General features: G+C 32.1%; 1 protein-coding gene across 1 annotated transcript in view; it reads left to right on the forward strand.

Annotated features, from left to right (window-relative positions):
* Pka-C3 (Protein kinase, cAMP-dependent, catalytic subunit 3) overlaps positions 1–15,909 on the forward strand; it is a 30,266-nt gene that overhangs the window by 6,185 nt on the left and 8,172 nt on the right. Inside the window, exons 2-3 of the mRNA XM_013325904.1 lie at positions 9,760–9,928; positions 11,126–11,235. Coding sequence (XP_013181358.1) covers positions 9,760–9,928; positions 11,126–11,235 — 279 coding nt within the window. The remainder of the gene's footprint in view (positions 1–9,759; positions 9,929–11,125; positions 11,236–15,909) is intronic.

The raw sequence follows: 15,909 nt of genomic DNA on the forward strand, positions 1-15,909 counted from the left end.
TTTCTAAACCAATGAAATCATTTAATTTAAACTCTATTGCTTACTGAATTCGTATTGTATGTTTCCAGGATAAAAATAATCTCGGCATAAATCCTTGAAGGCAAACCTAAAACAATAAGGGCTATGTGAAAAAGGCGAATATTGTCACAACGGTTTGTCATCGGAAGTTTATTGACCTTGATCAAATCTCTTCATTTGTTTGAAATCGATTGATTTCAACAGTTATTTTTCTGCATATAAATTATCTTTTAACAATTCTGAATATGTATCTTCTTTTATTTTGGGATTAAATGTTGCACATGTTTGCGTCGATTGCATAGTTACATGAGCACAAATTATTTTTCAATTTTTTCCAATGTTGAAACATTTACGTAATTAGGGGCCATCGTCCCAGAAGTCTATTTCGTTATAGATAAACTAAAATAACCCATATCATTTGGATACACTGGGTTTTCCAATTCCGGCTTGACCTATATAAAACTCTCAACTGAGAACTCCCACGTTTCTAGGAAATACTCGTTTGAGTAGGACAATTTAAACAAAACAAAATATTATTTTCTTAGTAATAAATATGCCTCAAAATTCTAAAAAACTGAAATTGTTTTACGATATTATTATTGATAATGGTTCTTATTATAATAGTCGGAAAATTTTCACAGCAATTATATTAGTTTTATTTAGATTTTAGATTAAGATTATTAAATCTAAAAGTATTTGAGATAAACGAAATTAGAATATTTAGATTAGAATATAGATTAAGAATAAAAGATAATATAATAGCGTACACTTCAAAACATTATTAACTTGAATAAACAAACGTCAAAATGTACGATACTATGACGTCATGAAAATCAAGATGTTATATTATTTTTCCGAGAACATTTTAGATGTGAGTGAGCTCGCACGTCTAAATAGCTCAATATTTTGTTGTTTCGCAAGTCGCAAGGACTACGTTAATAATAAGATAGATATTATTATACTGCCATTTAGATTCTTTCTACAGACCCATAAGCATTAAACGTAATTGGTACTCTCTCAAAACTGTCTTATTTCATAGTAATATTATAAATACGAATGTTTGGATGTTTGCTTGAAAGTATCTTCGGAACGGCTCAACAGATCTCGGTTGGTATAGACGTAGAATATAGTCTGGAAGAACGCATAGTTTGTTGGAGTCGCCGGCGACCGCTAGTCTTTCTAAAAAAAAATCAAAAACCTTGTTTATTGCTAAGCGAATTATCTCAGTAACAGTACGCAATTTAACGGAACTATTTAATTTGAATAACATGTGAATTTGCATTGCATCAGTGGCTTATTTCGTTCTTTTAATTACTAAAAATGATTTATTCAACGTTTATTACTCAGAGCTATCTCTGTCCGGGTTTTACGAGATGTTGTTGATTGTTTGACTGAGAAAACCGGTATATTTAACATTGTTTTGAAAGATTAGTATATCGCCGGCTGCCAACACGTGCCTTCCGTGCGGATCTCCTCTGCAAATAATATAACTTTTGGAGGATTTAGCAAATATCAACCATTCCATGCGTCATAAGCGTGTCAAAAATATCTAATTTTGTGGATTAATTCTCATTTTTGAGGCAATTTTATCATTTATACATTTAAGAAAAGCCCCTTTCATCTGTAACACAGGTTACGCCTAGCATAGGAGAATAGAGCTCTTTTTAATCTGTAAAATTTTAGTTTAATAAAGGATTTTTATTTAAAAAAAATGTGTTACTTATTCGATACTGGCCCAATCCACTAAGGAAGAACCATAAAAAAGAAATTGAACTTAATTGAGTAAGCGTTACAGCACAAAACACACTCGATAAACTAAATGTGTAATCGATCACTCTAAATGAGATGTGATAACGATTACATATCATAACAACCAAAACTGGTTATATAACTAACTAAATTGATCGCAAAGTTTTATTTTAAAATGTTACGGTATGACGTATATGTACTAATACTAAGAAATTAATATAATACTGTTATGAATTATAAAAACGACCGTAACACACTTTTTAAACGGCTCTAATTTAAATAAATAGGGCAGTAAATTGTAGGCATAATACATATATTATACAATTAGAAGACGGCGGGCGTAATTTGCGGAGACCGGTTGCACGCAATGCTGTTACAGCTAACACTGTTCTAATTGGTACAAAATATGTTCCATAAACACGATAATGTTATTTTTAATAAATTTTAATAAATATTGATAATAATTTTAACTTTTTAGTTAACGTAAGAAAATAAATGAACCTGAAAGAAATAATAATCGCAACTCATTTGAAGAAATGTAAAAGTATTATTTTACGTCAGTTTTCTGTTGAGTCGTGGTATATCTATAGTACATATTATTTTATTAATGCGACGGCAAAGATTTGATTTGTTTTTGATCTATTAATCGAAAAAAAAAATTATCGTAAAGATAATATGAAATTAGGTCACTAAATAAAATATATACGTAATTTACTAAACGATGTATAGTTCATATTAGATAATATAATTATTTTTGATTCACACCAACAATCTTTCAAACCATTTAGCTAAAAACCAGTTTAATCTGTATACGATCATATCAGTTTGAGAACTATGAAAGTGTTTAAACTGGAAATACATTTTTAATGGCGTCTGGTTGACAAAATTCTTTATAAATTTTCCATAACTTTTACTTTTCACCAGCGTATTCTTATGTAAGGAAGGTAATAAATCAAGAGGATGTGATGCAAATGTAGACGATACAACATGTAGTAAAACGATACGAGTACACACTTATTTTTTTAATTGCACATTTGCAGACGAGACGGTATTTTTTGTACATTAATTCGTACTAATTGGAATTTAATAAAAAACATGAAGTGCGGTCAGCGATTTTACTTTTGCGTCTCTCGTGGATTGAAAATTTCACAAATAAATTTTGATACGAATAAATAATTTTCAATAAAAACAACTAGTTTTGTCTGTGTTTAAGCGTGTTGACGAATTCTAACCACGTCTAGTTGGCGAGACGCCCTTCTATACATGATTATCAGGCGGCCAACGAACGCGAAATAAAGTTTAAACGAGTGAAATTTATGTGCGACGAGGAAATTCAAAATAAATACGCAACATCCACTGATTTCTACTGTTAGTTGGAGAACGATAGAGAAGAAAGATGCGTTGGATTACTTCCAACAGTTGCAAAATTTTGCTATAATCCTTGACATCGCCTGCGATTAGTTACATACTAACAAAAAAAAATGTATAATATATAGACCTATCTGTTTTCAATATGTATTTAGACACGTCACCATTATTGAATTTAATTTCAATAAAGGTTAAGTTTTCTAGGCAAATAATTAAGTTTACTGCGCACATGTTAGTTGAGCGCGTTCTGTTATATACGGTTCCATTCAAAATTGTAAAATGATATTAATCTCATCTAATAGGCTACCTATATTTATTTCAACGCTCTTATGTTTATTGTAGCAATATGTTGGATTTCTGTTTGAAGTTATTGTATACTAAAACAAATATTATTTTTAAAATAGATAAAATTACATATGAAAACCACTACATTGTATATTGTTTTAAAAGAAATACCATAGAATTTGTATTATCTAAATCTAAAATAAATCATAATGAATAATTTAGAATTATGGTATTTTCCTGACTCCATTTGCTAACTATAATAGCGGTAGGTACGGCCAGTTACATTTTTCTAAGCTTCACGCTATTTAATTGAGAGCAAAAGCAATGAGTGAAAATGATTATTAAAAGGTTTACTGAAAATTATATTAATAATTATTGTTTTTATACATAGGTATTTATCTACATATGAAGATATTATCGAAATGTTCAATTTGTAAAATCATTGTATATGTAAATTGCAAAGCTCATTATGATTTATAATACCGCGAGTCGAATTCTAACAGCTGTCTATGTATTCCGATGGTGTATTGTTTATTATTAATTCTAACATAATACGTCATTGACAATCCGCTTATGAATACTATTATTACTATTATTATTAATAAACATATTCAAATTAATAGCAATTAATGTGAACGATTATTTATATGGATATTAAAGCTTCTATAACTGAAAATAATGAATGTAAATATATCTATACCTTCCTAATATTATAAATGCGAATGTTTGGATTGATGGATGTTTGTTTGAAGGTATCTCATCAGGTACCTTTGGCATACGTATAGAACATAGACTGGAAATACACATAAGCTACTAAATGTGTTTGTTGTTAATTTCGCGTCTACGGAGTCGCGAGCGACAGCTAGTACATACATACATATAACTGGCGGTTGTGAGAGGATGTAAAAGTGATAGCTTTGTTGATAAGATCATCTACTTATTTGATGGCCCCCCTACTATTGACATTAAGTGTCAGAACTAACTATAAAGATTACCAGAATAAGATAAAATATGTTTGATCTTACTGAAATGGATAATACCGGATCAAGAAGGATTGAATCGATCTTGGAGTTTTAACAATCATATATTATCAGACGTGTGTGTGTGTGTTTATGTTTCTGTGTGTTATTCAGTCTGTTATTTTAGGGTAAGGTGTATAATAGGGTTATGCTCGCTTGATGTGCCGTACTACGTTCGGTTATATAGAATATAAGTATATAATGTTATTGCGTAATTAAGAGAATACATGATGTATGTTCTGGAAGTATAACCGTATATGTATAATCTATAATGACCAACCTATGTTAAAACATTTTTAGCTCTTATGTTCACGTTTATCGAAGATGAAGATAATACAACCCAAAATGTAACGAATATGAGTGCAACTAAGTCTTTAAGACATTATTTACGATAGGATCAAGTTTTATCATTTGCACATGGATGCATTTTAAAGGTATAGCAGACGATTTACCAAATAACTGTGGCATATGTACCTATTTATCTAAGTAAAAAGGTCTAGCCTTTTTATATGGAAATCACATCTATAACAGAATGTGTTGAAGAAAGTTCAGGATTTGTTACCTAATACTATTTTAGATGATATTAAAATCAATATAATATTTTTGTTTACCACGAGGGAGTTCCTAAAGTTGTCGGCTGTTCTACTAAAATTATTTTTCTAATTGGTTCTCTGATTGTCTTTTTGCACTGGAATAGGTTCTTTGTTTCCAGTAGTCTTAATATTGCATTGTTACTATCTCAAATAACTTAACCTTGAATCGATCACCTTTCATATTATCTGGGCTTTAGATGTGAATGGCATTACGTAAAACATTTTCGTTCCAAGACTCGTGTACTAAAAGTTTAGACGTAGAAGTAGCAATATAATATGATTTAATATTTTACAAAACTTCTGGTTTAGCTCACGTAAAATATATTGAAGATTTTAAAGTCTTCTTACATAACTCTCTCTTTTTAACTTTTAACAATTTGCGGTAATAAATCATGGCATAAAATATCTTCGTACACGAAGACTGAATCTTCAAAGTCAAAATCAGTAGAGAATTGGCTACAGAAGATAAACTTATCTTAGGTTTAGAGAATAACAATCAATAGTTAACGTTTTTTATCGGTAACATTCAAAGATGTTTTAAATCAATCTACGACATTTGTAACGAAATAGAGCGCTAACTACTAAGCCGTTAAAGCTTACGAAACTAATTTATTTTAAGCGAATCTGTGGCGGCTAAGTTTAGATTGCATTGAATTCAATCATTTACTTTATTACTCAACTTTTTACTGTGGCTTCGGCCACGTGAAGTTTGTAATCCAAATATACTTCCACCCCTCTTTTCATTCCTTTACAGAACGTAAAAAGCACGAAAGCCGTAGTTAATTATATTTTACTGAAAATAATTTAACTTATATTTCTGATAATTCTGCCGAAGGTAAAACAGCATACAAACTTTGGCCAACCTCTTAGGACAATTTTACGAACGTTTCTTTTTTCGCGTCTACATAATATAAGAAACTTCCATATATATTTTTATGTCTGTAGGTAAATTGGTTTGGGCGATCCGTTGATTGTAGAGTAGAGTAGAGTCAGTCAGCTTACTCTTTTCACGATTCTCTATACACGATTGTTGTGTCATTGGTAAAGGTGACAGGCCGTGACCGAAACCTTATAAAGAATGTTTAAAGATTTTCAAGCCACTCCGGTCTAATAACATGATGTCCTTCAACTGTGTCTATGTAATAGTTGGGAGCTAATAATTCCATTAAATTTATTATAAATGTAGAACAAGGCTCCGGTTGTAAAGAGCTTTTATTATTAAATGAAACTAAAATATCTCGCAAGCGGTTAACTCGTGTCTTATATTTTTAAATATTTGGGTTTATTATACTCGTAAAATTACTCATCACTCTTAATTAGATGTTACAACATGGGATAAAATGTAATAGTAACGAAAGGGACAAATTATTAATTAAATACACATTCACATACATACATATTTATGTAAAAAGATAATTTGTGTATCTTAGATCGGCTTGTTTGTTACTTTTATATAAGTTTGGGTATCTTTATTTTTTTTTTCATTTAATTGCGTATATTTATAGTGATATTCATTTAGAACGCGCCGTCGATGTGAACGAACTTTTTATGGTGCTAAATACGTGACTTAATTAGGTTTCATGACATTCGAATTGATATCATTGTACATTCAATGTCAACAATATAATGAGACAATTTACTGCGATAACTGAGTCGAATCGCTCGACCGTGCGTGGATGCGGCTCGCGCACAATATTTTGTTTTTATTATGATGTTTAGGAAAAAATGTTGAAACAGTCGGTATAAATAGATGTTATAAACAGTTTTACACAATTACAACTGAAAAAAATAATAATTTTGGTTTAATTTTTAAATAAGATTTAGCATTTCAACGTCTTTTACTTCAAAAATGAGGAGGTTCTCTATTAGACTGTTTTTTTTATATCTTAGTTGGCTGTCACTAGCCAGTAGGGTTTGCTTTTCGTAAAATTCTTATCTTGATGTAATTGCTTTTAACGTACACTAAGGCAAAGATGCTTTTATGTGATTTTAAAAGCTATAAATCAGAAACTTAATAATGTTTGCTTAAAACAACTGGAAACAATAAAAAAACTGGGAGTCTTCGTAAATACTGAGTAAAAGAACGTTTAAAATTTATTTGTTCCTTTGTAAGCGTAAATATCAAAATGTAATGCGTAATCGAAGTGCCGTCGTGACGTAAACAGCACGAACCAGTCGAAGTGCGTTATGTTTACAACAGTGAAAGTGGTCGAACCGGTGACCGACGCGACTTTGCTTTTGGTCACAGTGTATATGAACCAGTAGACCAATTCAGCAAATTTTACTGTTAGCTAGAGTCGTTTGCACAAATAGCTGAGCGCATTTAGCTATTTACAAAATGTTTTTTGACGTCGTATTATTATAGCTTTTACTTCTTACGGCTTATGATTACTTCTTCAGCTTTTATTTGACGTTGACGAGATCTTTTTACGGCTTCTTATGTATATTCATATCTTTGATATCTATAAATAACTCATATAGCCATATCATATATATAAAACTATGTTAATGCACAATGTGTGATGTGACGTGTACGTGTACGTGTTGTTTCCATTAATTATTTGGATTCCTCTTTAGCTAAAATAGGTCATAAGTTGCTCTTTATATTTCGTCTTAAAGCCCTACATGTTGCGGTTATATGAATAATTAACAGTTGCGATACAACGACAAAGTTAAGAAAGTTTACGCAAATTATTTTGTTTCTTATTACGTCGTTGTAAATATATAATTACGTATGACTTCAGCAAGCGGAAACATTCTAAGCGATGCCTTTTTGCGTGTGAAATGTGCTCATCCAAAGTCCGGTTGTGCTGAGTGGCCGGCGGTCATTGAACGAACGCCCACATTATGTGTTATTTGATTTATATTATTTCCTCTTTGAGTGAAGGCTTTATAACCGAAACGTTTTCCATCTCGAGTGGTTTTGCTGTTAAAAATACACTATGTTTTTGATGTTTTCTTTTATGTACCGTACATATGGAAATAATCTTTATTACGTTGTAAGTTCTGGAGGGACATTTTATAGTCGTTTCACAGTGTACTAACAATTTGACGTTTGCTCATTGTTACTTATAAATAACTAAAGACTACATTGGTCTTCTGAATAAGCCTGTCTAGATAACTGCCTTTGTAAATACCACTGCTCGTCAAGTTGGCTACGTGTAGAATTGGTAAAGCGATCACAGCGGGCCACCTGCCTTGCGCAACGGGACGTAGAAATAAATTTACCCGCTGTAGACTTACGAAACCCTCGCGCGTCACAAGCCACCTCGGATTAACAAGTGTTGCTAGAAATACAAACAAATTAATTGGGTTTAGGTCAAGAGGGTTGTGTTTGTAATGGAATTGAATGGGTGGGAAATCAAATAACATAACCCTGTTTTTACTTCTTGCTTATATTAGGATTAAAATATTTATAGATTTGGACAAGTACATTTATTGTTGTTGATTATAGTTGAACGTATTTGAACCGAATTATTGACCATTGTACCTAAGTATTAAATAAAAATTATTTTATTTTTAATGCAATAAAATTCTGAAAGGTAACGAGCTTACTTTTTCACAACTCTACATGTAGCACGTGTTATTGCGCGTGGTAAATTTTAACTTTTAAATCTATTTTCCATAAGTATTAGCGTACGTAAGAATAACTTCATATCTTGTAACTGATTGTTGTTTTAACTGAAGACCTTCGCCCTTCCGTGAGTTGTTTATGAATATCATTATTTTTAAATCGAACTAAGGTCTTTAAATAACTGCCGATGGAAGGCGCCCTCGACCATTTGAGACGTCATACAAGAGACGTACTATTAAGCCCTCCGTACGCAAGTGATGGAAATCGACACTGGGCGATTTTAGTGACGTAAGTAAGTAACGAGTTAGCAATACAATCTCATAGAGTTTAAAAAAAACGCTTCGTCGCTATCTGTTATCGTCAAAGCTAGTTTTCCGCTAACTGTTTGCCAAGAACGTCGTAAGAGACGTCGATGTCTGTATCGACCATTGGGTGTACGGAGTGCGTGCAACATGGTGCTCCCGACGCAAGGATTACAATATTTGTTTGGCAGATTTACGTTGCTTAGTGTACGTTACTTGATTTCTTATACATTTCTTGTTTTTTTATATAGTAGGGGGACTCAAATGGATTACTGATCTAGGAAAATTCTTATATCTATGAAATTATAAGACGATTAAAAGATGTGAAAGCGAAACAGCATATCATTTTCATTAATTCATGAAGTAGTCAATTAATTCAATAGTAAGCTAACAGGTTCAACATTCCAGACTATGTTTGAGGAAAAAGATTGCCACAAATACTTCCATTCGCATTACCAGGAACTATTGATATGTGTATATGTTTTCTTTAATGATTCACAAGATGAAATACCCCAGTTACATCTACATCAAATTGAAAACATTTTAAGTGATCGCATTTTTAAAAATAAACATGTTAGTGTTTCTTTAGGACAGGGGAAAACATATTATGTTATGAATTCAAGAAATCGTTGAAATTACTCATAATATCATCGGCAATATTTAAATATTTTTATCATATTGAATAAGGATTTTTAGAAAATTTATCGCCATAAATATAATATGGTTCTTTCATTATTTATTTCTATCAGTCTTAGAAATTTGTTAGTTTCAGTATAGTTATAAGACTCACAAAGTTCATAAATGGAGGTGTGGTGTTAACTATATTATATGATTAAAATTATTTGTTACAGGTACTGGAACATTCGGGCGTGTATGCCTGTGCCGGGACAAGGCGGCAGACGAATACCTGGCGATGAAGATCCTGTCTATGGCCGATGTCATCCGCCTCAAGCAAGTCGATCACGTCATGAACGAGAAAAACATACTCGCAGAAATTAATCATCCCTTTGTTGTTAATCTGTGAGTACCCCTTTGAGTTATCTACAATTCAATATATTTGGAAGTCGTTGTAAGGTGAAAAGTAAAAAGACATATTCTAAATGAAAAGTTATATATATTTTCGTCACTTACATTGTCACGTGTAGCATTATTTGGGGATCATGATAGCCTTAGAATAGGTATTGCTGAATAAGTAAATAATACTTTGATTGTTGGTGTTTGTAAGAGTCGTGGTAATGTTATTTCAATAGAATACTATGAATGTTTGTTGTGATTGCAACATGTCACGCTGAGCACGTGTCACGTCAGTCGTGCGTGTTTGTGGTGTGCCGTGTGCGCAGGAAGCGCCGGCGCGACGCCAAACATTTCTATTTTGTATATTTGTTATGTCTACCATCGAACATGTCAAATGATAGCTAGAGTACTTATCATTTATATTAAATGATTATACCATCAATATGAATAAAACTCAATGTTTGCCACCACCGCTAAACCAGCGGACAGGTATTGATGATACTTTGGTAATGTATTCACGTTTTGCGTCCTTAAAAATGTTTATAACTACGTATTAAGTTTGAGAATCACTATGGAAATCTTATGAATATAATTTCACTTGGAAACTAAGACAAGGGAGTAAGATTTGTGATATTCGAGTGCAGTATTTCAACGAATGGACATCTTGCGAGTGTGACTATCAGAGCTGTCGCGTGTCGCTGACAGCAGGCTGGCACACGTCCGCGACAAGCTTTGTACCACAGACATGTATTTATTGGCGTATTGACAGCTCTACTGTAGCAAAGTCACATCATATTATTTCATACTTGTAGACAGCTTTGCTAAACACAATATTTAACTGGATATAACTTTATTTTCGTTTATTTGCTGTTAAGTACGTGACAACTGTTCTTCATATATCGTTCATACCTATACTATGTCGTCCTGTATTGTTTGCTACAGCTTCAACTAAGCTTTAAATTACTTTTAATTGAAAGTTATTTTAAGTTGGTTTTTTTAAAGGATACAAAATTTATATTTGATAAATAATTGAAATTGAAAACACGTTGCATTATCACCATTATAATTGATGACGTCTGTTATAAGTATGGAAGATTAAGTTCAATATTTATTTAGCACTTACAATGCCATCGACTTGGCTTGCGAGTTTACCTAGTGTTAGATGCATTCAATGTGTTAATGTAATATATTCGTTTGTGGCAGGCGATGGTGGACTCATGATGACTCCTGCCTGTACATGCTGTTCGAGTACGTATGCGGCGGTGAGCTGTTCTCCTACCTGAGGAACGCGGGCAGATTCAGTAATAGCATCGGTATGTTCACATTATTATTCTTGTAAACTTAGCCTATATTCACTAAAAAGTTTGGACGTCGTCCTTCAAACATTAATCAGCAGTTAATCTGAGAATATTTGGAGTAGGTGAGGAATTGAAGATTAAGAATAATATTTTGAGAAATTAAAAATATATATTTAAAATATTTCACTATCTAATATGTAAATTAAAACATTTATTTAACATAAATGAATGCATTTAATTTATGTTATGCACATATTTATTGTAATATAAATAAACATTCGATAAAAGTTGTTTATAGATAAATAATAAACTTTTTATACAACTGGATTTGTCTCTATTATGTTGCATCTAGGTGGACTACATTCGTTGGATTAATAATTATTAAATTATAAAAGATATTTAGCGTTTCGACGTACAATAAATCTATTAATTTTTATATATTGGTATATTTTAAAACATTTCAAATACATAAATCAAATGCGCGTCCAATTTCTCTGCGCACGGTGATTTATTTAGCGACGCGATAGTTTTCAGGCGGTGCCAAGTGAGCGCGATTTGTCCAGCGAACACTTTATTCTGGTAACATTGGACTACATGTATTTGGCTCCGAGTTGTGTTTTCATCAAATAATTGTTAGAAAACTTTTTTTAAACTCACGTCGAAGCTTATCTTTGTCTGTAATAAAAATTGAATTATACTTTTTTATAACAAAGAAACTACGTTTATTATAATTTACGATCTCGTTATGAGATTACTACACTTTGATAGTTTGATTATTATTGTTTTTATACGTCTCTAAAATATCGGTAACATGAACAGAAGCAGCTGAAATTTCTGATTTGAAAATAAATTTTACGATGTTAAAACAATCGAGATTGAATATTGGGCACTTCGTGAATCTTACGTAAGTTGATATAGGACTAACATGCGAGTAACAGTTTATGAACAAAAGATCACCTTTGTAAATACTATAATTTGTTATTCCGATATTGAACTGACCACATCCTAATGATATACGAATTCCAGTCCGAAAAAACAAAGCGTACAGTATAAAATCGGTACCAAAACAAAAATCTTTACGATGAAATTATATTTAAAATAAAAATTCTGTTCGAGTGTTTAATTTTCTAGTCATTAATGTATAATTTACAATACAACAAGCAATTATTTTATAATTAATCGAGCAACAGAACTTCATTTTGATATAAACCAGATACTAGTTTAACCTGTCCTTTTCGATAAGTGATTTAGGCGAGCAAACATTATTAATTTTCGCGTAAATCTACTCGAGATGGTATTTCTGGAGAAAGGACATAGAGACCGAAATAGACGGTCAATGACGCGCTGGCGGAGACTGGTCGGCTTCTGTGTCGAGCGTTGCTGTTAATGTGTCAAATTGCAAACTCACTTTGGTATATCATAACAGATACACGTTAATATTATTAACTGAAAAGCCGGCCGTGCCAGACGAAGCGACGCCTACTTCTCGTTCAAACTGCGCTATTTTTCAGTCGTTACCCACCAAATTTTATTCCATCTGGTTTTTACTGTTGTATCAATTCATGCCGGTCATTAAACACGATTATGGCTTTTTTACTGATATTTCATTTTGTATAAATACGACGTATTTTAACGCATTCATTCTATTGAACCGAATAGTTGATGAAATCGCCTTAAGGAATGCCAGTACCGTAGAGTGGACACAGTGCAATGCATCAACATAACTGTTGTTTACTAACTGCAGTATTACGCATAACTCATCAGTAGCTGAGGTGCAATAATAATTGCATTATATTGCTCTTGATTTTTTTGTAAGGATAATTCAGGTCATACAATCGGTATGCATTCCAGATAAATTCACTATATATTAATGTCCTTTCCTGACATTTGTTAGCATTTGGAATGCGGCTCCTTGTGTTTAAAAGCATTGAGGCAATTTATATCTTGTACTCTAGGCTGAGTATCTGCTATGCACAGACTATAAATCCTCGCTGTAAACTGCACGTATCGAAAGCTAAAGGTAATCTCTGTCTGTTCACTGGAATGCCATTGGGCGTAAATTAAAAAATCAATCTGCGGCTTCCGCGTGATAATTGCTCGAAGTACGTCATTGTCAACTTATAAACCCACACGTACGGTACGCTTTGACGCAGATGAATCCGAAACGACTTTGAATTGAAACAAAAACATTATTCATCTGAGGTCGCTAGTTTTTAAAACAGTAATATGATTCTTTAATTTTTCATTCTGACACTAGACTTTGTAACGAAGGCACGTCATTCGCTCCAAAGGATTGTAATTAATAATGTATAAAAATACTGACGATTTAATCTAAAAGGATATGATGATCATAAGACGTCTATTTTATGTTTTTATAAGTATACAAAACAATATTGGTTAGTAACACATTAACTAACGGAACTAAAAGTAATAAACATCGAGCATGTTGTTAAGACAAACACCAAATGGCATCGGGCAGATCTTCAAGTGGGTTATGTCTTCCGGTAATTGCAGCGTTTAAAGTGTTGGGCTTTTAAATTAGACTTACTTTCATTTATATGTTTTAATGATTATAAAGTCTTGTAATTCATTATAACATTAAAATATAGCACTCACATTCAAAACATATATGCACTTAAAAAACACGTTTATATAATGGCTGATTAAAAATTAAATTTAGCCAAAAATTCGCAATCGGATAACCATCCTTATCAATCAACACATTAACTTATATGTAATTTTCCAAGTTGTGTCTTTTGGTAAGTAAGATCACTAAATATTTTTTTTTAATCTTTAAATTCTAGTTTTCTAGTGTTTTGATAAAGAATATTTTTAGATAAAGTTGTCCGTGGCATGAGACAAGACCGGTGTACGAGTCTCTCAGTACATTGCATCACTGATAACACGAGTCAATATAGGTGCCAATGTCAAGATAAGCTATAAAAATGGCATACTGATTGAGAGTTCTTTGCCTTTTTGAATTGTCATCGGTATTTTATGATGGATAACTAGTTTTTATCTTATTTTTCTTACATAAATATTGAAGATATTTTACATACAACATACTCAGGAAGAAATTACTCGGTTTTTGCTCAACATCAGGTGAAAGATATCAAATGAGTCCTATTTGAAATACATATCTAAATTCACGAACGTTGCAATTACAAGTAGTCGGTTATATCCGGAGTTGCTTGGTTCAAAGGAAATAGGATTACATTTACAGTAATTAGACTCCGATGTTAAGTAATTTTCTTATTTTGTAATCTTAATATTGCAACAAGCAATTACATTAGTATGCAGTAGATTTAGTACGAGATGTTTCAAATCAAATGATCTTACTATTAGATTTAAATTAAACGTATATGTTTTGGCAAGTTCTTTCTAAATAATCTCTCTGATTTATGTCATTTGGAGTTGAATAAATAATCAAACGCTTTATAAATGAAGGTTCACGTGTATGGAGCTGGATTGAGTGATTCACCAGGGAGTGGGCAGTGGGCGACGTAACCTCGGCTGCTATGGAAGCGTCGCATGACATCATTTTTCTCAACGATGTCTAGGATACATTTGAAAACCTAAATATACTTGTTTACGTATACAATAACACTAAAATAAAACACGATTCAGTTAAAAATCATGTATCCAATGTTACACATTCATCGACATGGATATGAATCAAAATGTCTTATAAAGATTGACGCAAATATTGGATATTTTAATAAGGAGATTTTAAATTACTTTTGTGATATTCAGTCTATCTGCTACTATATATGTACAAAATATATCCTAACCGCACTAAATTTTTACATTTCTTATAACAAATTATAGTTAGGTTTTCAAAGTTATTAGTTGTCGGTAATTTTTTCCTTAAAGAACGACAAGAGATACATTTAACTACGTTTAGAAAAAACTGTACTTAAATAAAATACTCTTAACTTTTAATTTTAAAAATATTGCTTTTTATTTATTCAAAAAGTCCTATTACCTTTGAATAAAAATTGTCGTAGCAACTAACTGAAAAGTAATTTATTGAATTCAGCATATTTTTATTGGACGAATACATTCGTCACGCTCGCATTGAAGGGCGAAATTCCATTTCAAATGTACGAACAATTTTACACGCCTGCGAATGTTGATTGCTTTCAGCTCGAATAATTCAATTGAGTGTTTGGTGAATTTAATTATGTAAGCTCACATCGAAGCTTTCCCGCGGCGCCGTCGCCTTCGCAGATAAGTGCTACCAAATCCGCATGCACACGGGTGCTTTTTTTTACGCGTTAAAACGTATTTAATTAGAGCAAATGCATTTCCATTTTTTCATACGAAAACGCTTTTAATATGCGACGTTTTTTTATGGCGAAGTGTTGTATTTTGAATAGTCGAAGGGAAGAAGAATGATCTTAAAGAATTCATTGCTTGAGGGCCGCCAACGCCGCGTTATAACGTTTCGTAAAAAAACGCTTGTGCGAATGTGGGCTAATAATAAGACGCAAAGTGACGTGCGAACACTCGGTCGCCTACTAATTTACTTCAAATTTATGAACACTAAAATAAATACGATATCTTGATTTGTACCAATTGATACAGCTCTAGTCTCCTTAATCCACATAATAGTAATCCCTTGTCGGTGTATGATAGCAATTTTATAATACAACGTGTGCTTCAGAAACATTTCCGCGTGAAGCGTGC

This window comes from Papilio xuthus, unplaced genomic scaffold (assembly GCF_000836235.2).
Source record: "Papilio xuthus unplaced genomic scaffold, Pxut_1.1 DF824655.1, whole genome shotgun sequence".
Lineage (NCBI taxonomy): Eukaryota > Metazoa > Arthropoda > Insecta > Lepidoptera > Papilionidae > Papilio > Papilio xuthus.